This window comes from Coturnix japonica, chromosome 2 (assembly GCF_054131305.1).
Source record: "Coturnix japonica strain WE chromosome 2, WE-NBRP24, whole genome shotgun sequence".
NCBI classification, from domain to species: domain Eukaryota; kingdom Metazoa; phylum Chordata; class Aves; order Galliformes; family Phasianidae; genus Coturnix; species Coturnix japonica.
The window spans coordinates 16,803,211-16,829,300 of record NC_140664.1 but is presented as its reverse complement, the minus strand read 5'-3'; the positions used below and the strand labels follow the sequence as shown (position 1 = coordinate 16,829,300).

Genomic DNA, 26,090 nt, shown 5'->3' with positions numbered 1-26,090 from the left:
ATGTGGCAGCAAGCAGTAGGAATGAATCGTTCAAAGAGAGAGTTGCGTGTCATCCTCTGTGACCTTCTTTTGGGGAACATGGGAGACCAGTGGCTGAAACCCTGGGCTTTCATCAGTTGAAACAAATGAAATTCTGAGGAAATCTGGCAGTTGACGTTAGTAGGAAGGAAATTGTTCCACCTCCGTGAAATATAAGAAGATTCCTGCCATGTGTTTTAAATTCTTATAGTAACTACCAATTGCTTTCCACTTTCTAATTCTCCTTATCGGTTATTGTAATCATAACGCACAATGGCGAGAGTACCTGTCTGCTTAGCTCTCTATCTTAATGAGCCCAAGAGGAAGAAAAACAAAAAATAAAACATATTTCTAAGAGTTACTATTCCAAGCCTTGTTCAATAAGTTTGGTTACGTTAGAAAACAATCTTGTGATTTTTATTCTTTTTCAGAAACATCTCTTTATACATGGTAATACCCAGTCATGTTATAGATCAGCTTTCTTTATTAATTTTAAAAATGAGTACCTGTACATCAATCTATAAATCTTCAGCATAAAAAAGTTAGAGCAGAATTTGACTTTAACTTCTTATGTCAAGCACGCTACCTTTTGTTTTTGCCTAAAGATCTGCAGATTTTTGCAATGTGAATTAACTGCTCTTTGCCTAAATGAGCTGGATTTTTTGCTGTGCAGAGTCAAAAACAAAACTCATCAGTGTGCTTTAATGTATACATGGTAAAGCAATCCCTTCATTTAAGTGCTTGAGTATTAAAATAATTGTAAAGAATGTCTAGGGAGAAAAAAATCTAGAGGCAAGCTTTGTGATGGGTAAACTAATATAAATTGTTCCAGTCTACCGAAATCCAGATTGGGATTGTGAAGCTGGTAGAAGCAGCTTGTAGTTTTCCGGATGCTCGTACCTGACATTTTATACTGCAGTGCTTACACAGTAGCACGACACAAATTTCAGTGCATCAAGCATTCAGTTTCCATGCCAGGATTAAATTACTCAAGTTTGTTTGTAGTTCTGGACTGATGCAATTTTAAACCACTAGTGTTTTGTCATGTATCCTCGCTCAGGAAGTTTCTTGTTCCATTTATAATAAAATTGAATTGTGATGAATTAATGATTGTGACCATTTCTGAGCTGCAGCGCATCTTGAACCATGAAATTTTTTTCCTACTTAAAATACACGTAACTGACTAACTTGAACAACAGCCATTGTTATCTGCTCTTGGTGCAGCGTTATCTTCACAGAAACACCCCTCCAGTAGGCGAAGAAAGATAAAATTTCTTCCAAAGAAAACAGACAGAACATTCTGCTTCTTTAGGCAAGAAATGCAGCATTACTTATATAAAAGCTTCAGTCCATAGACCTTGACGGTTCTGTCTCTAAACATACAGCTACTGAGCTGTGCAGGAACATTTTTAGGAGAAAAATGAGAAATGGTCTTCTTCAGTAGAAGAATACTAAAAAGTAAGTTTTGTTACCTACATTAATTAACTGCATTATATATTTTATATGTGGCTCAAGACAGTTTCTCTTCACCCAGTGTGGTCTGGACATGTCAGAAGGTTGAACACCCATGCTTCAGACTATTATAGTTTAGTATTGCTAATAGGCCACGCTGTTAATACTTAAAATAAAGAAATAAATGAAATTAGTGATGCGAAATGTTTGAGACCACTAAGAAAACACTTCAAAAACTATAGTAATATGTGGGGCCCATTGATATAAGGCATGGCTTGAGTGTGGTTGGTTAGAGGTGAGCTGCAAGAAGAATATTTAATTCTGAGTTTAATTTAAAGTATTATCAAGAGTATGGGACAGAAGTTTATGGAAACACTGGCTCAATCTGTTACAAAGTACTGTGATGAAAGTCATGCTTGTCTTGTCTTGATTGGTTGTTTTTTTTTTCCTCCTTCCACAAGTTATCTGTATTGGAAGCTCTGGTTTATGTTGTTTTCTTCTAAATGGTGCTGTTGTTAGACATCATTACTGTGAATTTATGACCTAAATTAGTAAAGCCATACAGAACAACAGTGCTTTTTTTTGTTGAAATTGACACATTTAACTAAGAGAAGTGTTGGCTCTGTGGGATCTTGGGTCTAGAATAGAGCCATAGGAGATAGGCTTAGGTTTCATTTTCACATATGGAAGATGATGGATGATTTTCCTTAAATAGCTTTACAAATCAAAGGTTGTGAAAGAGGTTATTCCCATGTTTTAGTGCAGGATCAGGTACACTGCACTGCAAACAGCTTTTAGCCATGTATGGAGCGTGTTTCTACTTCCTGTTCATCAAAAGGGAAGCACACATGTGTTTATATTTAATAAAATTAATGCATATTCCTGTTCTCTACCTTCTGGCTTGTTGGTAGTATGGAACTGAGCTGCAATGGACTAGACATGCATTCTAGCAAGGGTACTAATCTCTATTACTATTTTAAATGTAATAGCGCATAAAAACACCAGGCTTTTTCTGACCTATCACTGCTGATTTTGTGACTTTTACATGTAGTTGACCATTAACCACTGTTCACTGCAATGGACAGAATGGACACAAACCTATTGTGGATAGAACAGTGAGAAGACGGTGGAAGAGGGCGATACAAATCCTTAAGTACTTCAGTGACAGATTTAATATTTTGTTCTTCTGTGTGATGACAGGCTGGATGTGGGGAGAAAAATAACTGGCAAAAATCATAGAATAGCTTGGGTAGGAAGGGACCTCAGGGATCATTAAGTTCCAAGCACAGGTGGGGTCGTCAGCCTGTAGATCAAGTAGTAGATTACATTGCCCCATCCAACCTGGCCTTTAACTTCTCCTGGTTGGGATATGCACAGCTTCTCTGGGCAATCTGTTCCAGCACCTGACCTCAGTAAAAATCTTCCCCCTGATATCCAATGTGAATCTCCTTTCTTTTAGTTTAAAACAGTTCCCCCTTGGCCTATCGCTATCCATCTGTGCAGAAAGTTGATTTCCCTCCCGTTTATAAACCACCTTTAAGTGTTGGAAGGCTGCAATGAGGTCTCCCTGCAGCCTTCTTTTTTCCAGGTTGAACAAACCCAGTTCTTTCATCTTGTATTTGTAGGAGACGTGCTCCAGCATGTGATTATCTTGACCCTCCTCTGGACCCTCTCCAAAAGCTCCACGTCTTGTCTGTGTCTGGGGCCTCACACTTGGTGACCCTACTCAAATTAAGTTCATAGACAGTAACATTTTGTGTTGCTTCTTTGTTTTGCAACTTTCAAGTAACTTTGATGTGCTTGTCAACAAAATAAACATTGCAGAAACAAAGTATTAATAAAAAAGCTTAGTTCTCTTCCAGCTTCTTTACTTCGTGTTAAAATCCTGTTTGTATTTGGAAAGGAACAATCCTGAAACATTCCAGTTGACAGTTCAGATCTTTTGGTTGGTGGCACTGCACGCTGGGTGACCTAATAAATTTGATTGTTGAACTGCTTATTTTCTCTTTAAGGTGTTATTGTTTTACCCTTATTTGTAACAGGAAAGGCAGATTTAGTATTGCAGAGACAATAACATCTCAAATTTGTTGTTTGTAGTCCTTACTTAATGCTCTTAGCATCATGATTTTTATAGATCTGCTCCATAATGTATCAGTATGGGCCAAATTTTTCTCTGTAACTCAGAAGCAGTTATAATAATAATGATGCAGACAAATGCTTCTCTTATTTGCAAGACTGTAATAGTGAGAGTTAAGTTTTCTGTATGAGTGGAGAACTCGTAAACCTGCACTAATGTTATATAAGTATCCTCTGAAAAGTGTTGAAATTGTATTTTAATTATGTGACAGTGCATCTGCTTTTGTCAGTTCCCAATCCTCCCCAAATAGACTTGCATTTGTAGTGTAATAAAGGCAATTTATGCTCTCTTGTATTCTGTTTGGGTAGTGGTGTGGTTGTCACTTTGGAAAGAAAACCCTGTCACTGTCACTTTTCTTATGCCTTGAATCACTTTGCAGGTGCCACTGCTGACTACCACTGGAAAAATGCCTGATGTAGACAGTATGAGATTATGCAGCTGTTACTGCTAGAGGTCTTGATGCATATCTGAAACCGAATAGACAGAGGACCCTACTTGTACACAAATATACAAAACTTGAATTACCTGTCAGATGAAGGTGAGAAACAAGTGTGTTCATCCTGCCAGGTGGGAAAACTAGTGTCATTAACTGTAGTTCATGGGGTTAAGATTATACTGTGTGTTTTCTCTGAATTATAAGAAGAGGAGTTGAAATGTTCTATTAAAATGAAACACTAAACAAATTATAGAATCTTGTCAGGCATTTAAGAGGTAAAGACACACGAAACTCAGGTACTCGCTTGTGTTCAGCCTGTACCTTTCAGGATGATGCTTTTCCCCACTTCTGAGTGGAGATCACAGCTAAGAAGGGTAATGAGTTAAGCCCCTCTTGGCTAAAAAAAGAACCTTAGCTTGGTGCTAAGCCTGAGGATGAAGCACATGGAACATCCCCTTCGACTTCCACCTGGAACTGCAGAAGCATGTAAAAAACTGGTACTGAAGAAGTGAGTAAAAACTACTCTTCTGCTTGGCTGACAGAGACTGAGGGTTCTGCATCCTGAAACCTGCAAAAGTTTTTTTCTGGAGTGGAAGAAATCAAGAAGAGTTTTCCTAGTTCAGAAAAGAATAACTAAGGGTTTTTAAGCTGGTACTTATGGAAAACAGATATTGGAAATCAATGTCTTTGTTCGATTCTGGTCTCAATTCCACACTTGGAACCTTAAAAATCAGACTTCTGAACAGTGGACTGAATGTCCAGTGTCATTTTAATAGCACTTGAGCAAGCAGCACAGTTATTTTTGATATCACTGCATATATGGAGTTGAATATAATAGAAAAAATCCAAGAATCAAATTTTTTAAAATTTTTATTATTATTATTATTTTTTCATCTAGAAGTACTATTTCTGTATGTCCTGATTTCAGTTGGGACAGAGTTGATTTTTCCTTCATGGTGTCAGGTATGATGCTGTGTTTTGGTTTTAAGAGAAAGCCAGTGCTGAAAAAAATACTGATGTTTTAGTTGTTGCTGGGCAATGCCATACAGAGCCAAGGACTGTTTGGTTTCTCAACTTCTCGTACTGCTCTGCCAGTGAGGAGCACAATGAGTCAGGAGGAGACATAGCCAGACAGCTGACTTAAACTGGCCAGTGGGATATTTCATACCAGATGACATCACATGAGAAAAAACTTGACAATGGTGGGAAGTTGGCTGGAGGAGCTGTTTTAGCTTGAGGGCTGGCTGGGTATCTGTTGGTGGGTAGTGAGCAATTGAGTTGTATATCACTCGGTTTGTAGGTATGTGTATATAATTATCATAACCGTTGTCCTCTTTCCCTCATATTTTATCTTAGTAAATAAGTTTTTATCTCAATCCATGGATTCTATTTTTTTCTTTCCTGATTCTCTCTGACACTCCACTGGGAAGGGGCAGTGAGTGAACAGCTGCGTGGTACTGAGCTGCCTGCTGGGCTAAACCACTAACACTGTACTAATAATGACTTACAAAAAATAAATTTAGAATATTAAGAAGCAACTAAATACTTCTTAGAACGAAGGTGAGGAAAAGCGTTAATCAACTCCAGCTTTATTAGAAAAATATTAACTGCGTAATTGTCTTTATTAAGAAAGGCATAATTAGATTCAATTTTATTGTTTTTTCATAGTTGAAATGTCCTATGTGAGGATTTATGAATCTTAAAACTCTGCAAGTGAAAGCTCCAATACAGGCAGCAGATGTAGGTTTTTTTTTTTTTTTTTTCCCCTCTTGTTGATTTTAGGGTATTATCAGCACTCAGAGCTACCTAATCCCAAACCCATTTTACAGTTGAATTACTTCCCATTGTCATGATGTCTTCCCATGAGGTTTCTTTGAGATCTGTCTTTCCAATTACCATTTGCTGTCGTTCAGCACTACTTTCACTATAATTTTGCAATGCAAATGTCTCCCGGATCCATCACAGTTCATTTCAGCCTCCTATTTCCACACAATTTTCATTCCCCAAAAATATGATTGGTAAAATACACTGAAACGTGGAAAGTATTATCAGGCATCTGGTGTTTAGAGTTTGTAGTTTCAAGCTTCTCTGAAAAACCCAAAGAATGAAGCTGATTTTCTTTTGAATTATTGCTGGAATTAAAGCTTTACCAGGAATTTTAAGAAGCTGGGGCTTTGGGAGAATATTCAGAATCATGAATCTCGGAAAGTGTAGTCAGGCACTGGAATGCACTGCCCAGGGAGGTGGTGGAGTCACCGACCATGGGAGTGTTCAAGAAACATTTGGATGTTGTGTTGAGGGATATGATTTAACTGGGAAGTATTGGTGATGGTTGGACTGGATGATCTTCTAGGTCATTTCCAACCTTGATAACTCTGTGATTCTGATTCTATGACATAAATTGTTTTCAAAGTAAGAGAACTAAAATACTGCAAGTGAAACGTAATAGCTTGAAAATGTGTCATGCTTCAAGCTTATGTCTTTATCTAACTTTGTAATTAGCTGGAAAGTGGAGAAAGTGGGGCCTGAAAGATCATCTGCTTCCATCCTCTACAACTTATGCATTTGGTTTTCCACAGTGCGCAGTTCCTGCTGATTTCAGGTGCTCGAAACGCTTTGTTGCTGAAGCCAGTAAGGGCAGTGTTTAGGACAGCTGTAAACCAGCCAGAAGGACGTATGCCAGAGCAGGGTTCATGAGGCCTAATCTTTTAAGGCGCCATCATTTAATTTCTGTATTAGCTGGCTAATGACTAAATGAGACTTATGCTCCTCCGCTTCCATTTGTCTGCCTTTCAGTATCAGCTCGGAAAATTATTTTCTTAAATCTTTTCAGATACTCTCTGAGTGTATGATTTTTCAGTGTGAGTTTGAAAACTGCAACTTCTGTTGTCAGGTTTTATAAGGGACAGCACATGCAATCGATTCTATCACTGTATTTATTTAAATGTATCTATTATAGGAAAATTAAAAGCAAGGGAATTTGTTCTTTGGTGTTTGGCCACAAAAAATGGTAGATATTAGAAGTATGCTAATGAGCTGAGCAGTTCTTCAGAGCTGTTTTACTCTGATTTATTTGAATCATAGTATATCCCGGGTTGGAAGGGATCCCCAGGGATCATGGAGCCCTGACTGGAGTCCTGGCACCACACAGGAACACTCCAAATCCAAACCCTGTATCTGAGGGTGCTGTCCAAATGCTTCCTGAGCTCTGGCATCTTGGGGCCACTGCCCTGAGCAGCCCGTTCCATGCCCACCTCCCTCAGGTGCAGCCCCTTTCCCTCACCCCCAGCCGCCCTTCCCCTGGCACAGCTCCATGCCGTTCCCTCGGGCCCTGTCGCAGTCACACAGAGCCGAGCTCAGCGCTGCCCTCCGCTCCGTCAGGAGCTGCAGCCGCCATCAGGCCTCCCCTCAGCTCCTCTGCTCTGGGCTGAACAAACCCAGTGGCCTCAGCACTCATACTTCTCGCTGTCCAGACTCTTCCTCTTTGTGGCTCTTTTGGTTGATGTGACTTGCTTCTGACTTTCTCCACTTGTATTCTTAAATTTTCTGTTTTCCTAGCTGTGAGACTTGCATTCTGTTTTGATTGTTCTGTAGTTCTTACCCAATTACTTCCTTGTCAGCGTGGATCATAATTTTTTCTGCAGTATCTTATTTGACAAAGCTAACCTGCATGCTGTTTCATTTCTGAAGTGGTGAATTTTAATTGGTTTTATAATTCAGTTTCTTCTTGAGAGTGACTTTTTGGCATCAGTTTTACAAGTCAAGAAGCTTCTTCCTGTGTACAAACAAGTGCAGAGCTCACCTTATGGCCTTTTGTTAGGAACTTTGATAGATTTTGTTATTATTGTTATTATTTTATTTTCTGGGAGTTATGGAGTCTGTTTTTCAGGGAATGGGCTGACATTGGTATCTGGGGTCATTTGTCATACCATGTCTTTCCAAGTTAATCTTTGCAAGTGCTCAGGGTGAAGAATGTTTACTGCAGCCTAAGGTGTTCAGCTCAGTGTGTTTAGGTATGTGTGGGTCTGATTGTGGCTGTAAGATTTGATTCTGCTGCTATCCATTGCACTGAGAAATCAGTCTGGAGAAGATATTAACCCAAAATGTTATGCTGGTGCAGCTTGCTTGGAAGTTTTGTTTAGGAGTGACACTGATTGGATTAGAAGTATGTTAAATGAAGAAGGACTTATATTTACTTATGGCAATGTTCTTTTTAGAGTTCCATGTCGTATTTGTTGTACTTTGCACTTATCTGTAAGTTAAACATGTTTATCTCTAGTGAGTTACTCTCTTAACATTTCTTTCTTCGTTAAGATCCAGTTAAAATAAAATACTTCCATCTAGATTTCCTGCAAATTGCAAATAGTTGTTTAATATGTAGAAGGTGTTTTTTTTTTTGTTTTTTGTTGGTGTTTTTTTAGTTTTAAATTGCAGTTTAATTGTCAGATGAAGCACTGCCGCCTTTCCATATGTAGATTTTGAAAGTAGTTAATTTAGAGTCAGCCTTTTGTGAGCAAATTCTCCCAGTATTTAATATTCTTGTCATATTATAGAGGATCAGTCTGCAGTGTTCTTAGAGGGTATATTTTCTTCTGCTGTCATTAGATTAGTCTTGGGACCTTGTTTTCTAATTACCAAAAGAAGCCCTGCAGCATAATTTTATATAGGGGAGGACAACTTGAAAAAAATGCATGGTTGAGATAAGGCAAAAAAAAAAAAAAGTTCCTCAGCAGCATCTTTGAGATGCTTTAATGAGTTGCAGTTTTTTCATTTTGGATTTCACTTTTGTTCATAAGCTATTTAGAATGAAGAAAAGATAAGGTAGGGCCAGTTTTGCAAAAATAATGATCTCTCCTTATCCCTAGCTTTTCCCTGCATTTAGCTGCTGCAGAATGCAGTAGCATGGTCATAGGCATGTAGAAGTAAAGAAAAACATAAATATTATCAAGAAAAACATGATGAGAGTCAAAATCTGGTACTGTGTAGACTCTCGGTGACCTGTCCTCTTTCATCCCAGTCTCATAGGATGTGATTTAGATTTCCCTTTTCAGGAGTTTTTCCACTAGCCTTTTTTTTTTTTCCCCCTTCATCTAAGAAATAAGAATTTCTGGCAGGGATGCCTGCTGGGAGCCTCTGAGAGAAACTGTGGGCCCAGAACGTGCTTCTGCTGCAGTGATTACAGATGGCATGCAGGTACCATTACTTGCCATCTGGGCCATTCTGTCTCTTACAGCTTATCTGTCTTTCGTCTTTCTCTTGTACCTCATCTTTCAAATGTGCCAAGTCAAAGTCCAAATGCACTGATCATTTTCTATTTTTTCCCTTGTTTTATCCCTTAGGGACAAGATAGGAAATGTCTTTTGTCACAAACCAGATGATTTAACAATGCTTGTTGGCATTCTCTAACCCATAGACACACTAAGGGCTTAGAAGGTATAGCTAGTATTCAGCTTATTCAAAACCAAAATAGGTGAATTAACTTTTTTTTCTCAGTTTATGTCTACTTGTAGATACTGAGTGTTTCATATCTATCACTTTCTGCCCTTTCAGTTTTAAGGAAGTGTCTCAATTGTATGAAGGGCAATGAGGCTCGTGAAGGGCTTGGAGAATCAGCCCTACAAGGAGAAGCTAAGGAAGCTGGGGCTGTTTAGTCTGGGGAAAAGGAGGCTGAGGGGAGACCTTATCGCCCTCTTCCAGTACCTGAAAGGTTCTTACACTGAGAGTGGGGCAGGTCTCTTCTCACTAGTGACAAGTGACAGGACGAGGGGAAATGGCCTCAAGTTGCACCAGGGCAAATTTCGGTTGGATATTAGGAAAAATTTCTTTACAGAAAGGGTAGTTAGGTACTGGAATAGGCTCCCCAGGGAGGTGGTTGAATCGCCATCCCTGGTTGTGTTTAAGAGCCGTTTGGATGTGGTGCTCAGGGATATGATTTAATGTAGGGTTTTTAGAGTTAGGGTTCTGGTTAGGCTGCAGTTGGACTTGATGATCTTCAAGGTCTTTTCCAACCTGGGTAATTCTATGATTCTATGATTCTATGAATCATATTCAGAGCTGTGCAAAGCAGCATTTGGAGCAAAATGGAATTTCCGGTGGAAGAAAATACTTGTCAGAGTTACTGCTGCAGGGAAGAGATGCCATAGGCCCATTGTGGGGTGGCAGAGAGGCAATCTGGGCAAACTGCTGGTCATGCTGCTGCTTGCTGTGTTCACTTTGTTCTGAGCCGCTCACAGTGAAATACACCACAAACCTAACTAAAGGATGTGCTCAGTTATGTTTAGGCATTTGAAAATGAGGATTCTGTTCAGTCAATTCACTGCTGGACAAAGGGATTTACATACTTTTTCTTATAGCTGCAGGTTCATGTTAAAATGTATCTTTTCATCCTTTTGAATTCACTGTTACCAAAAGATGAGACTCAGTGATGTATCCAGATAGATGAATTGTGATTTCTATGTGCTTTGTTTAGCAATGGTGTAGACATCTTACTGTAAATTCAGGAAACATGTAGAAAAGCTCTTTCTTAAAGTTACACTGCTGAAAAGAAGGAGCCATTTGTGTTCTCTGGGCACGGGGTTCTTTAGCTATGTCATAGTGATGAACAGAAACTCCAAGTTAATCTGATTTAGTAAGGAGCTTCCAGGATCGCAAGTTAGCAGATTCATAATCTGACTGTTTGTACATACATGCAGTCATTGACCTTGTTTTTTGTGGATGTGCTTCATCACTATAGCTTTAGAAGAGCCTATTTTGTTTTCCCCATTACCTAAATTGCACGAAAACGGAAAAAGGCCTATCTGTCATATATTTTTTGTGTGACTGCATTATGCCTCAGCTGAAGGCTGAGTGCTGTTTTCACATTCTTATGCAATGCTTTTAATCCTGAGTGATCAACATCCTTTGAGAATTAGAACATCCAGTATTTTCATTGCTCTTGTTTTCATGGGCGCACAGTTCACACACACTTGTGCCACTTAGAAACTCCCATTAGAAATAAACTGATTAATAACAAGCTGTATTTGAGGGCTCCCCTGCCAGACCTGTTGTCTTTTTAATACTGTCTATTCTTGTCTTTATTATGCAAAATAAATTGTGTTCCTCGTTTAGCTGACTAAGAAAAGATGAACACAGAACTCTTAAATTCTACCTCTTTACAGTGATGAATGTTAATTGGATTTCTGGCTAGAAGCTGCCTTGAGAAGCAGTATGACTATAGTGTAATTGCTTGAAAGCAAAACATCTTCAAGGCTGAAGAAACATCAAATAGGTTTGTTTTATAATAGGGTACTTGACAAGAATTAAAATGATTAATTGTTTACTTGCCACAGCAGTAATATTTTGCACTCCTGGTTGCTCGTGTCCTCCATTTTTCTCAGAAAAAGCATCAAATAGCAGTTGAAGAACATCTGAGAAGTGGGAACACCCAAAACTTTTCCTCTTTTGAAGTATACTTATACACTTCTTCCTTTCTGATATTAAGCTGGCCAAAAGAAAAAGTGTCAGATCGGGTAATTCAAATTCCATTTTTTCCCAAGAAGATAAGGCCAAATTTCACAGGCTATATCTTTCTGCATTTTCTTAGACCTAGTTTCATGCCCTGTCAGTCCTGGCTGTACTTGTGTCAACAGCGTTACACTCCATCGATGCCGTGATGGTATTTCTGTTACATCTTGTACTGGAAGTCGGATGCCTGGGGGGGGGTTTCATATTTCATGCCACTCAGGGTAGCATCGCTGCGCTGTGATGGGATGGTGGTAACCGTGGGTGCAAGCCCTGCTCTTCTCCTGCACTTTTTCTTTTTGTGTGGCCTTTTGACCTTATGATTTAAAAATAATGTCAAAACCAGAGGCAGGTACTTAGACACTGTGTTCCATCCAGAAGCACTGGCTGCAGCCAGTTCTTACCACTTACAGAGAAAGGAGTCCATTTACACTCATTTATTTTAACCGTAAGTATACCTGAAGCTGGCTGAACAGCAGATGTCTGGTTAACGCTTGTATCTGAGCAGGTTTTAATTAATTTTATACCCATTGTGCATTTCTTTCTTTCTAGTTCACACACAGAGATTGATAGATAGGCTACTTAATGTAGGAAATTTAAGAGTTTAAAGAAGAGGAGGAACATATTTTTCTGTCTGGAGATTTTTGAGGTAGAGTATTGAACTGTCTCAACCAATGCTTTCCTTGCAGATCCACCCACTTCTAAACAAGACTTCAAGACTTATGGACAGGCTGCAGTCTAGGTCTGCACCTGTGGAAAAGTGAGAACACTATACCATAATCCCAGTGGAATTTCAGGTTTGTGACACCTCCCAGGATCTTGCAGGAGCTGCCATATTTTTTCACCCCTTATGGACTCCTGCATCTTACCCAAACAAAAGCCTGGGTCCTGACATTCAGGAGAATTTCACCACTGTGAAGGTGGCATGCAGAATGGCATCTCCTGGCACATTGCTTTTTGAAACAAGTGGACTGATCTGCAGTGTGCAGCAGAGCAGCTCTGTACCAACTGAGGCATCTGTCTCCCACTTTCCTGCTGGCTTGGATGCATGCCTCTTGCCTTCCTGACAACAGCAGAGCCCCACTTTGCTTGAAGAGCCAACCAAGGCTTCTGAATGTGAACTATCGAAGGCATTTTGCGTCTTGCCTTCAGGTGGTTTAGTGTCTCACTGAATCTGTCCTTACTCACTGTAGTTGAGTGCCAAATGCTGCTGTTTAATTCACACTGAACAGCATCATAATGCACTGAAAGGTGTGTAACTATTTATAAAATTAGGAGCAGATCTCTGAGTTGAGTTTCAAAATCTGACTTAATGTGGTCTGAAACAGTTTTAATGAGAAACTGGAAAACAGGCATCTTGCAGACCATTAGCTTTTTAACACAGCCACCCACTCACTCCAAAATGTTTCTGCTGGAAAATTAGTCAGTTCTCATTTGACTTAAAATACTCTGCTGCTACCCACTATTCACAGACAGGCTTTGACTCTCAACTACCCTTTTTCCTTCATGAAATTCTTAGATTATCTTATTTTTCCCCAACTAACTGTAGTGACCACCACTCAGGTTAGTTCAGCTTCTCCAGACACTTCAAGTAAATTAAAGTAAAACATAAGTTTAGTGACAGAGATAATTGACCTGCTAATAGTAAAAGGAACTGGGAAACAGTTTACAGTGTGTTAAAGTCATGGGTATTTCCTGGGCATATCCACTTCCTATTTTGAGGAAATTAGACCTCAGAAATGGAAGTTAAGGAGAGATCTGTAGGAGAGAGACAAGCAAGCAATCACCAAATGAAATGAAAGTGTGGTGGGAATAAACTTCATTCACTGAACCTGCATGATACAGAATGGATTTTTTATTTTATTTTATTTACCTGTGTTCAGGGCTAAAAAGAGAAGCAAGACGTTCTGCTTTCTTCCCTCCTGCTGTTGATGTAAACACTCACTTCCAGTCACCTCTCCCTAAAACACTTCTGAGTTTTCAGGCATTATCTTACACGTCATCTGACTGTTACATGCTGCCTTCCCCACTGAGAAACTATTACAGCAAAGGCTGCCTGCTGTGATGAGTGTTGGCTACCCCAGGGCAATGACATCCTTCCTGACTTCACTTCTGGGCTGCTGACTGTGCCTTCCAGGAGACCTACATGAAATATCTCAATAATAAATTGATTCTCAATTTTGCTACTTATTCTTAGGTAGTGGAATAAATATAAAAAAACTTAAATGAAGGGAAAGTGTTACTTTTTACTGTTGTGTACAAAGTAACAACTAATACAATTCATTTTTGCCTACAGGCAAAAAGTAACTGTTTGCAAATTAGAATGAGCAGAGGAAAAATGTTCCTGTGTTCTTACCTCTACAGGTTGATGATTTTTCATGCAGCTTAAAAAAGAAGAAATCCTTTTTGCATCTAACCTGTTCATGGTAGCTTCAAGATGCTCATAAATTGAAGCTGCTCAGGAGTTCACATTGATGAGACTTTGATTTCCTGCCACAGGCAAAATGAACCCCAGAATGCTGTATTTAGCTTCTAGGAGTACTCTTTCTGTGTCTGTTGGTAATTGCGGCAGTGTTAACATTTCTTGATAAGGTTGGAATTTTTAAGTATTTCTAAAGGTGTATTTGTTTGTCTTTTAGTTGGTACTCAGTTCTGGTGTTTGATTTTTATTCATCTTGTTAGTTGTTGTTTTGGCTTTTGTTTTTCCTGGCATCTTAAACTTAGTGACACAACCCACGGCGTATGTTTCTGCTGATAAATATTTGGAAGCATTCACTTTGTGTTGACTTGGACCCTAAATGCTCTCTTGCACCTCTGATAAAAAGGTTTTCTGTACTGTGGAGATTTGACGATGTTTGGTACCAACAGCTGCCAAAACATACCTTTATCTCTTGTATTGTGCCCACCAGCTTAGACTGCACAGGCCCCCATCCGACCTGGCCTTGAACAATTGTAGGGATGGTGCATTCACAGTTTTTCTCTGGCCAGCCTGTGCCAATGCCTCACCACCCTCTGAGTGGAGAACTTTTTCCTACCATTTAACTTAATTTTCCCTCCTTTAGTTTAAAGGCTTTCCCCCTTGTCTTATCACTATCAGACCATGCAAAAAGTTGGTTCCCCACCTTATAAGTTCCCTTTAAGTACTGAAAGGCCACAGTGATATTTTCCTGGAGCTTTCTCTTCTCCAAGTTAAACAAGCCCAACTCCCTCAGCCTTTTTTCATAGGAGAGATCATCCAGCCCACTGAGCATCCTCATGGCCTCCTCTGGACCCTCTCCAATGGCTGTATGTCTTTATTGAGCTGGGGTCCCCAGGGCTGGATGCAGTAATCCAAATGGGGCCTCTTGATGGCAGAACAGAGCAGGACAATCACCTTCCTTGTCCTGCTGTCACCCCTCTTTTGATGCAGCCCAGGATACAGTTGGCAAATTTAACACTTCTAAAGTAAAGAAATTTAAAAAAATTAGGCACCTTAAAATTAAATTATAACTTTCTTTAGTGCCTTTGTAGTGATCAGAACTTTTGTAGTCTTTGCTGTGGTGCTGTGACCTCTACAGGGAATAGCTGTGTCCATGTTGGTCAATCAAGGACTCTTTGTTTAAGCAGACAAACTTTTACATTAGAAAATCGGTTCTCCCATTCATTATTATTACTATTATTATTTAAACTATAGGTAGGGTTTTTTTTGGTAACTTTTTTTGTTGCCTGGTGGGTCAACAGATGTTCATTGAACCAGGCTGAAGCAGTCACTGTTCTTGCTGTTGTGTGGTCCAGATTCTGACCGGGAAGAACATACAATGTGTATGCTAAAAAATACATAGAGAAAAGAGCAGTGAGAAATGAAATGCATTACCTGTTCTGTGTGATGCCCACAGGGCTGCCAGAGAAAGGTACGGTGTACCAGTTACAAACCTTGGCAAACCTGCACCAACTCAGCACTGTGCAGGGCCCTGCTTGTTGCTGTCTTTCTGGTCATGGGCACGGTGCTGTGGCAAAGGCTGAGGATCTGACCATCTAGGTCTGACTCTTCTTTGTAAATTGAAAGCTAGAACAAGTTCATGAAGAGATTAAAGAGAAGGAGCTGTGTCAAAGAAAACCCCATCTTACATTCTAGGTGATTTTCTGAGCTTCCTGAAGCTGCAAAGAAGCAGCAAAATGATTTCCATCTGTTATTCTCAAACTAATTTGATTTACTCCTATTAGCTCTTAGCTTGAGGTCAGTGAAGGTACAAGAACATTGCAGTGGATCCTCTTATTCTGTAAGACAATGGACATGATGATGATGCTAAAGAATGCTGCATTCAGACCACTCGTTCTGGCTTTAATGTTGAAGATCCTTCCAGCCTAAAGATGACTGACAGATTAGGTATTTTAGACTTTTTAGTTGTTATTCAAGCTTTAAATCATACGAACTTGATGTTTGCACTGAAGTACATAGGAAAGCGGCTGAAAAAAATCACACAACACATTGTTCTGTGCAGAATACTGTCTTTGGTTCGGGGTATCCGTGACAGTACAGGAGGAAAGACAATCCAAAGTCAGGAAAACACAGCCTTTAGGAAAAATCATTCTCTGGTGATGTTTTACTTAGAAGACAAACAGGTGACTCAAGAGCAGTGCTCCAGTATGCGAGAGTGCTATTCTGAGTAATAGGGTAAAGAACTATTCTCTGTATTTACTGGTGAAGTAACAAATAGCAATGAGCTTCACTTGTTGCAAAGAGTATTATTTTCAGGGAAAGGATTTCAGACATTTAGAATTACATGGCAGAACTGCAGACAGTACAACCTCCCACATTTGAGTGTTTAAGTATAGGTCTGTCAAACAGCCATGACAGTGTTGAGCACAACTTCTGTGGAAGTCCTTAGTTCTGAGATAATACTTGATTAAACCTTTTAGTTTTTGCTGACTTGATTTGATGGATCTCCTAAGAATTGTTTCTTCTGTGAAAGCAGAGATCATTTTGTAACTTGTAACAACTTACCATGAATCCTGTTCTGCTTGCAGAGCTGATCAGTCTATTGGTCTTTGGAAATGGAAGGTCATGGTGTGGCTTAGAATGAGAACAATGCGAGGGAAATTAATGAAGAACCACCTTGAGGGGCCACAGCCATTTATGGGCCTTTTCTGTTATGATAAATCCTTCTTGGCCTTGGCTGTGTGTGATAGAATGAATTCTGTTTATGGTATTTTGAAATCTTACGCCAAGAAGTGAAATCATTGAATACAGAAACTGAACTGCGACCTTTGACTTAAGGACTAGTAAAGAGTTCCTTTACAGATCTTGCCCAAAAGATTTTGAAGTGACATAGCCTGTAGTCTGCAGTGCTTTTAGATCAGATTCCGGCTGAGAACTTTACTGTACAGCAAGCTGTCATCTTCAAAAGGAAGTGGAAAACACAGCAAAACCTAATGCTAATATATATAAACGGTGAACAGAAAATAGGGGTTGTAGTTTATATCTTTCCGTTTTTGTATTTATGGCTTTAAAAATATGAGATAGGTAACATTATTGCAATCAGATGAATGGCAGTGGAATAGCCAAGATGACTGTGAATGAAATGGGTTTATTTGTGCTGATAATATATGAATGAATAGATATACATACCAGCTGATGGGATGAGACAGTAAATGAACTGTCTGAGAAGAAACAATGGTAACGCACTGAGGAAAATCTGTGTTACTATGTCTTGGGTTGTATTCTACATACTAATGACTAAGCATAAATAACCTTTGCACTGTGTTGAATAAACATCATACTTTTCATTCTCCTTCACTTGAATATCACAGAATAAATAAAGTGAAAGTGCTTGAGTGATTATTTAGTTATACATTCTTGTATTAAAATCATCATATCCTTTTGCACAGTCAAGTGACATCTTTTCTTCAGCTTTAAAGAATTATCAATGGAACTTCAGTTTAAATGCAAGTCAGTATTGTAATGTTAGTTTAAAAGTTGAAGCAGAATCTACAAATTTTAAAGATAAATCTACTATTGCTATTTTCTGCAGCAACTTTGACAAGGTAGAAAAAAATGGATCACTCTTCTTACTGTTACACCTATTAAACTCATGTGCTTGACATATTTTGCTCTGTCTGCCCATATCCTACTCCCTTTAGAATTAGTCTGGTGAACTGCAGCCAAAGGTCATCGTCATCCTCCAAAAGCTGCTGTTTTTGTTTGAGCTGGTTTGAGACTTGGGTCTGTATAATCCTGTTCCCTGTTTCTTGGCAATAGTTGATCACATTTAGCTGACATCAGTTTATTCTGAGGCAAAAGAATTTTTCTCTCTCAGTGCACGTGAAATATTCAGTTGAACTTCAAATACCCATGCCTTTCAACTAAATAGTCTTAAGAGATCACTTCACAGAATCACAGAATCACAGAACACACTTCCTTTCTGTGCAGATTAAAACCTGCAGTCAGAATGCCCTTTAGGACTAATTTTGTGTAAGGTACAAATATTTTTTAAAGATTTTAAATGGCCTTCCATTATTATTTCAGAAGCTACGACCTGGATGTTATCTTTGGCTTTTAAGTTTGCTTAAGAAACTGCTATTCCGGAGTTGACAGCTGCTCTACTTGTACCAGTGCAACATGTACTGTGAAATCATCTGGGTTATTAAAGAACTCTAAAGTAAATACTTTTTTAAAAAAGTTTTTGGAGGTGTAGGACTTGATCTGAATCATTTAATCTCCCTGGTAGTGCAATGCTATATTCTATTATATTTGTGCAACTAAAGAGACTGCAAACTGAGGGACAGGAACTATAAAGCACTACGGGCATGAAGAGAGTAAGCACTCGCTTGGCTCTAGAGGTGATTTGCTATCAAGCTGTACCCGAACCCAGAAGCCTTCCTGAAAGTGTTAGTTTCTTAAGCTTTAAGGAGCATTGAGTTCATGATCTTCCCATGTCTGTCTGGGTTATTCTTGATATTTCTGGAGAGGAGAGGGGTGGATGAATAACACCATGTTCATGTCTCATAGCAGGTGAAAATAAGCCATTGCTTCTAGCATTCATGTCTCAGCAGATTCAGTTTAATCATTAATGCTTACTGAGTTCAGATGAGCTTTTAGAAAGTGCTTTTCAGTTGTTTATAATTGATATAAAATTAAAAAGAAGCAAAAAACCAAAGAACTTTTACAGGCTTTTTGTAAATAAAGAAAAAACCATAGAATAGTAGAATCTGTAGAGTTGGAAGGGACTTTTAAAGATCATTTACTCCAAGTCCCCTGCAGTGAACAGAGACTATGTGGATATGTCTATCCACAGCAAGATCAGGTCACCCAGAGCCTGATCTAGCCTCACCTTGAATATCTCCAGGGATGGAACATCCACATCTTCCCTGGGCAACTTCTTCCAGGACCTCACCACCCTCTGAGTAAAAAAAAATGCTCCTAATATCTAACTTAAATCTCCCCTATAGTGTCATGAATAATATTTAATGATTAAATGATTAAATTGTTGATTGATGAATATATAATAATGATTGATGATTAAGTAAGGAATTCTTGATCAGTCCAGCTCCTTTCTGTGATTTTTTTCACTGTGCATGCTGTTTTCTGTTCATAGGCACATTCACTTTTAATTAATAATAAATAATTGATAATCCAGCAATTGAGCTTAGAAAAGGAGAGTCGGTCGTGGCTTTACTCCCACAGATTTCTGAGGAACTCAGATTTTAAGATCATCTAGATGTTAAAGAGGAATGTCCCATAGTCCTGAAATCATAGGAAAGGAAGCTGTATGCACAGTCTTCAGGGTGAAGGAGGGCAAAATACCTGGGAGAAATGTTTGCTTGTTTTTATCTGTCTTATTTAAAAATCAATACATTTCTTTCACATGTGCACAGACAATATACTAAGATTTTTTTATTTATTTTTTTTCCCTTGCTATAAGAGTAGAGAGGATTTGCCTTGATTTATGTGTATTCAGAGGTGGGGAATGAGCACAAAGACATCTCTGCATTGTGCAGACTCTGTACATTTTGTAACATAAACTGCATATATAGCTATGAAATGAAAAAGATGGATATAAGGTATTATACGATGTAGGAAAGAAATAGAAAGGAAAACAAGTGGAAATGAAGTGTTTTTAAGGCGTTGGTGATTGTGCTATTATTTTAATGAATGAAAGATGGGGATTTAAGAACAAAGGATGAAAGAAAAATTATCTGATAAGGTCAACCAAGCCATCACTGAGAAGCAGAGTAAACTGGTAACTGTTTTTTTGTCGTCTTTGTCTTGAGACCAGGAATATTTAACTTCATTTTGGAAGAGGAAAAGGTCTGTCGTGGGAACTGTATGAATTAAGTGAAAACCACACAGCAGTCATACTTCAGTTAATTTGTGAAGAAAAGTGGGAATGTAATCCTGTTAATTTAATCTTCTTACTAATGTAATCTTTACAGACAATGGTATTAGATCTTTGGCAACTATGTGATTGCTGTAGCAGACTCTTGACAGATGAAATAATCAGCAGTCAAATATATGCAGTTAATTTGTATGCATCTAAAATACATTCTCTTCAGATATCAGAAGAAACGTGTTAGTTAAAAAAATACAACATTAGAACTACCAGAGTTAATACTTCTGAATGATCATAATGTTGGCTGTCCTTATGATGTACAGTAAAATCAGTTCCTAAACTCTTCATACTGAACTGACCTTTCTTTGTGAACAGAAGACAGTTGGGTTTATTCTGTAATGTGAAAATTGCTGTTGAAGATTTCATTTACATTTTACAGAAATAAGTCTTTGCATTAGAAACTGTTTTGTTTGTGTCCATCTGAATTAGGACTTCATTTTATGGGCTCATTTATGTTCAATTGTCATCTCGTTGCATAAGGAGACACTAAGGAGCTAACACTAGAAGCTGCCAAATGGAAACTTTAGTTGTTTGAATGTAAGGGAACATTTTCTTTAAGTAAGTACACAAAGCATCAAATAAATAAAACCAAAAAAAGCCACACTGTGCAGTGAATTCATACCTTCCATGTTTGATAAAGGTTTGATGAAATTATTTCTTGTCATTTTGAAATGATTGGTTGTGCAGTAAAGGCTGAGTAAGTGATCTGAGATAGAGAGTCATAGACCTTAAGGCCAGAAGTAATGAATTTCTCTGTATCCACAGACCAGTACATTTCTTCAGGGTAACTCTGCATGTTACCAGTGTCTTTTACTACATATAGCCTCTGTTTTTTGAAGGATAGCTTTTGGGAAGGTGTCATGGTCCTACACAAGTACTTTATTATACTGCAAATAGCTACTTGCTGTTAAAGACATTGCTCACTTTGCTTTGTTCCTTTGAACAGCTTAGACTCTTAGATTAAAATAGTTTCTTAAGTGTCAAAGAGGGCAGGCATTTGCTGGAGGTGGCTGCTTTCAAGACAGATCACAGGTTAAAAATCAAGCAGAAAAATGTTGTGCCAAGTATGTGTAGGTGAACTATTCTTTTATTTTTTGTGCTTTTCTCAAAGCGAAAGCTAAGAAATTTAACTTTTTATGAGGTATGGCACTTAAGCTTATTGTACTCTGTGATGTGCTGAGTACCAAAGGTGCATGGTTCTGATCTCTGATGGCATTGGGTGGACTTATGAAAACTCTATGTGTAGGAGTAGAGTTTAGTAAAATAAATGCTTTAGTGGGGAATTTAGCTGAGGGCAAAGAAGTTATTGGTTCAGATTGTAACCTTTCAGATGGAACCATCAACACAAAGACGTATTTGTTCAATATTGTATGGGCTCGTTGATACATGCTTGCAAAGTGTTAAAGATCCTTTGCTTCTTTTGCACTGTTGGTAACTTTATGTGTAGCTGAGACAGTAGCTGTTGCACCGTTTGAATTAATGTTTTTTTTTTTTTTTTTTAAATGTATTTGGTGACAGTAGCAGTCTTGCTTTCCAAATTGAAAATAATTGTATGTCGAGGAACAGGAAGGTGCTACTGCCAGCATTGTTACTGCTAAGTACCATCATGTCCAACACCTTGTTCTTCCAGTCACCTCAAAGAGAGAGTGCTTCAGCTACTCAGAGATTTTATAGCTGTTGATTTTCTCTGAATTTCTTGTCCTGTTTTCTGAGAAACGTCAGTACCTTATGTCATCATTATTATGTCCCAGAGGAGCCAGAAGGCAACGAAACCCTTCAGTTAAAGTTCTTATGAACTAAAAGCAGTCCTGCTTTCTAATGTAAGGTGCTAAATAGATAATAAACACTTGTCAGTGGTACTTTATTTATTTATTTATTTTTTAGTGTGTGTGTGTGCATGTGTGAATATATAAATAATCAGCCAATGACTGAATAAATGGGATAAAAAAGTTCAGTTTCATGGAGATTCTTGGGACCATAAGTTACTGTTGTTTTGTCAGGTGGGACCTGGAGACTTTAAGATATTGACCTACATAGTACTGAAAACTAAAGAGTCTGAACTTTGCTGCTTACAGAAGAGGAGCCTGTGACTCTGGTCTCCACACTTACTGATTTGGGCTTTATGTTTTATGAGCAGCTATGTAAATGACTTGAATGTGTGCACTGTGGCAGATGATGAGCTGCAGTCCTTAATCTCATCTGCATTCAGTCTCAGAGTTGTATATCTCACATGCTAACTAGGGTCCTCAGTAGGGAAGTGGAGTGTGATTACCCAAGGTGTGTAGGGAATGTGCCTGTCCCAAATCCATTGATTTTCAGTTAGAATTGCCTACTTGGCTTTCTTAGAGGCTTTTGAAATTCCCAATCAAGACATCTATGATAAGGAAAATGTTCTGTAGGCTGGTAATACATCTGCCACTAGACCAGTTGTGGGGCTGTGATTCTGGAACAAGAGAGCACAGAAGGGAATAGGGAGCTTCCCTTCATCTCTTGCAGCTGTACAAGTGAAGGAGCCACACCAAGTAGAAACAAAACATAAAGTAAAAAAAGTCAGTGATTTAGGAACAGTTGATAAATTGAGGCAAAAATGTCACTGCCCTGCTCTGTAATGAAATAGAGTGCTTTTAAAACACTGCTTCCTTGTGTGGAGATAACAGGACATTTTACACGGTGTCATTTTATCAGGGGTGACAGAGAGATGTGAAGTCCCCTTAAGCATCTTATGAATTTAGGACAGAATTTGTAGCCAAAAATCATCCTGTCAGTCGAGATCATGTAATCACAGCTCCTCTCTGATTAACAGAACGCTTGTATTTAGATTGCACATTTACATTAAGAAATCAATGAGTGGGTACAGGACATGGGAAAGGCAGGAGGAGGGGGTGCAATCTGTGTAAAGGAGCTCACAGAGAAAACCAAAGAGGAAGGACACAGATGGTGGAAGCGGGGGCAGGCAGCTTAGAAGAATATGAGATGTACAGGAACAGCAGCAGTGCAGTCAGAATAGTCAGAGCTCTACTGGAATTGAAACTGGCAAAGAAGGTTAAGGACAAGAAGAGAGGTTTCTGTAGGTACATCAGCAGCAGCAGGGAAGGCAAAGAGAGTGTGAACCTGTAGCTCAGTGACGCTGTGTGGTGAAAAAGCTGTAGCACTCAGTGCTTTTTGTGCCTCAGATTTTACTTCTGAACCTTGTCCTCAGGGCTCCCAGGTCCCTCCGTCTTACAGCAGAGTCTGTGGGAGGGAAGCAGTGTCTGTGGGGACACTATGTGTATCTGCAAGGCAGAGCTAGGGAGCTCACTTGGCTGTTTGCAAGTCCATGGGACTACATAGGATGTTGTCTAGGATGTTGGAGGAAGTGGCTATCATTACTCAGCTCTGGTGAGGCCTCACCTTGAGTACTGTGTGCCCCTCACTACAAGAAAGACATCAAGGCTTGTTGTTCCATAGGACAACAAAGCCGTGAGGGGTCTGGGGCACAAGTCTTGTAAGGAGCAGCTGAGAGAGCTGGGATTGTTCAGGCTGGAGAAGAGGAGGCTCAGGTGTGACGTTACGGTTCTTTACAACTGCCCGAGGGAAGGTTGTGGTGAGGTGGAGGTTTTCATTAAGTATTAGGAATAATGTTTATGCAGTCCTGATGGTGAAGTACTGGAATTGATCATCCATGGAGGTGTTTGGAAATCAGCTGGCGATATCCCTGAGCAGCTTGACCCGATTAGACCTGATTTAAGCTGAAAGCTGAGCAAGGCATTTTATTCCAATGGAAATTATTCTGTTATTCTTTAACATTTCCATTTTTTTAGTTAAAATTTTTTTTTAAATAATAGTATTTCTTGAGGTCATTGGGTCTCAGTAGACCCACCCCAGGATATTTCTTATTAATATTAATTGTTTATTTCTGGAAAAATTCTAATTTACTAAGGTAGTCATTGAACAAACTGAACACCAAAATACAATTTAGATGTAAATTTATATGTCAGTGTTTAGAGCAGCAATTCATGGTGACCTTGTTTACTTGCATTAAGGTACCTGAATTTCACTCAGTTAGATGAATTCTCCATTCAGAGGACAGGGGATTTTGATGTTGTTCTTTCAAATATCAGTGTACTGAAGTCTTGTGCTCAGGATCTGCCTTTACAATCAAGCTTAAGCCCTACTTAGTAGGAGCTGTTCTTAGGTTTCTTAACCTTTATTCTTTTTTTCTTTTTTTTTTCTTTTCTTTTTTTTTTTTTTTTCTTTCTTTTTACCTTTACATTGTATTTGTTTTGAGAACGTATCTATATATTTCTGTAAAATTGACCGGTATTCTCTGAAGTTGCACTGGGCAGTATTTACTAATGTAATTATTGTTCAGGATTTTAAAATCATGGTCCTGAGTTGCTTGGCCTAAAAATCTCTCTTCTTTTATCCAGGTCAACAGAAACAGCTTGTGCAGAGCAGTGAATTTACAAATGTGAATCAAGCTCTACTTTGCATCATGTTTGGAACTAAGAGGTCAGTTCTCATCTTTGTTACACTTTTAATCTCAAAAACAATACTATAGCTGATACGTGTGTTCTCAACGTTTGTCTGTTCTGTGTGAACCACTGTACAAAATACATGAGCTGAATATATTATTCTTTCTATTACTTTTATTGTTTTTCTTTGCTGTACAGATCTGGTCTACTTTAATTGGCAGGTATGTGGTATAAAAGCCATGTAGCAGACAAGTAAGCACTATCCCCATGTCATTATGGGTCCTGACAGGACTGCCAAAGAAAACACCGTGCTTGTGCTGGAGGATATCCCTCCTGTTCCCAGAAACAGAAAATAATAACAGGACCACAAAGTACAGGTTTAAGATACATTTTTTTCCTGTCATTTTTGGGAGTCTATACTGAATACAAGATAACCTCCATTTCTCATTCTGCATGATGCAGTGTCATACCCCAAATGCCTCAAAAACCTGCATTTCTTAATCTGCACTCTCTGAGTTCTCCTTTTAAGCCCCAGGTGGTGCAGTTCTGCTCCTGTATCTGTAAGCAGACAGCATGGCCTTGCTCTCAGCTGCTGCACAAACTGTTGTGCAGTGGCGTGCTGAGCCACCTTTCCAGGTATCAGCTTTTGTACCTGTGGGTCTTTCACAAGGGAGTTCAGTTTCTCCATAGAACAAAGATACTGTAGGCCATTCTTCCTCTGCATGAACTCCATGATTTTTAATCTTGTTGGAAGACTGTGGGGTATCTGCTTTTTTCATACAAGCTTATTTGAATCTCTGCATGTGAAGTATTTTAACACCTTTGCCCCTTGAACATGACCAGCCTAGTGAAGTCTGCCCTGTGCAGTGGCAAAGTACCTTTTACCTTACACCTTCTAGAGTTATAGAAAGGGTAAGCTACTTCCGCAATAGCTTACAGTTTCTAACGGTTGGAAAGAGAGGCCAGCTTGCCTCTAAGAAGGAACATGTATGAAGCAACATATGCTGTGCCTGCAGGAATCAAGGGTAGCAAATAATAGCAAAAGGAACTTGGTTTTCTGAATCATCAGCTCCCACAGCAGCATCAGTGTGTGCTGCAGCCCTGCCGGAGTCACAGTATTGCCAGGAGCTGCTGAGACCTCTAGTCCCTTGTGCTTCTGTTAGGTGCGGACACTGCTGTCCCATGAGGCAACAAACTCAGCTTGCTGTTTTGTGTCTGTTTGACTTCTGGTTCTGGACTCTATTAACGATATCCCAATAAAATATTTTGTTAGGGTAACCTAAAAAGGTCAGGAAAAGGAAGCTTGATCTTGTTTTGGAGTAAGTACTGTGTATGTTGCTTTGGCAGTGTGATGCATTTAAGATAACTGTTGCTGAGGGTATATTAATAGAACTGTAAACTTGCTGTTTGAGGATTTCTGCTTTAAATTGATTGGCACTGCAGGATATGAAAAGTCAAGTTAACCAGATACTTTATTTTTCCTAGATGACTGCTAATTGTGAATAGGAAAATCTTGTGTTATTACTGATGTAAAGCTTGTAAGCTCCTACAAATAGGCTTCCCAAAATTACTGAGAGTTTCTGAAAATCTTGGTTTGATATGTTAATACTTCTCCTAAAAGGAAAACGTATTTCCTTGGAAATGTCATTAGAAACGAAGCAATTCTTCTGTAGGAAAAAATGACTGAAGATTTATTTTTTTCTGAAATATTTTGGAATTAGTTC

At 38.9% G+C, this 26,090-nt stretch overlaps 1 protein-coding gene across 12 annotated transcripts in view; it reads left to right on the top strand.

Annotated features, from left to right (window-relative positions):
- Positions 1–26,090, top strand: part of OXR1 (oxidation resistance 1) — a 226,494-nt gene that overhangs the window by 8,671 nt on the left and 191,733 nt on the right. For 8 of the 12 annotated variants that reach the window (XM_085537076.1, XM_085537072.1, XM_085537069.1 and 5 more), the window contains exon 2: positions 24,322–24,403. In XM_085537076.1, the coding sequence (XP_085393202.1) occupies positions 24,387–24,403 (17 nt within the window). In that variant the 5' untranslated portion in view covers positions 24,322–24,386. Of the gene's footprint in view, positions 1–3,986; positions 4,146–24,321; positions 24,404–26,090 lie in introns of those variants that run through there. The other 4 variants (XM_085537073.1, XM_085537070.1, XM_085537066.1 and 1 more) reach the window with 2 other exon arrangements.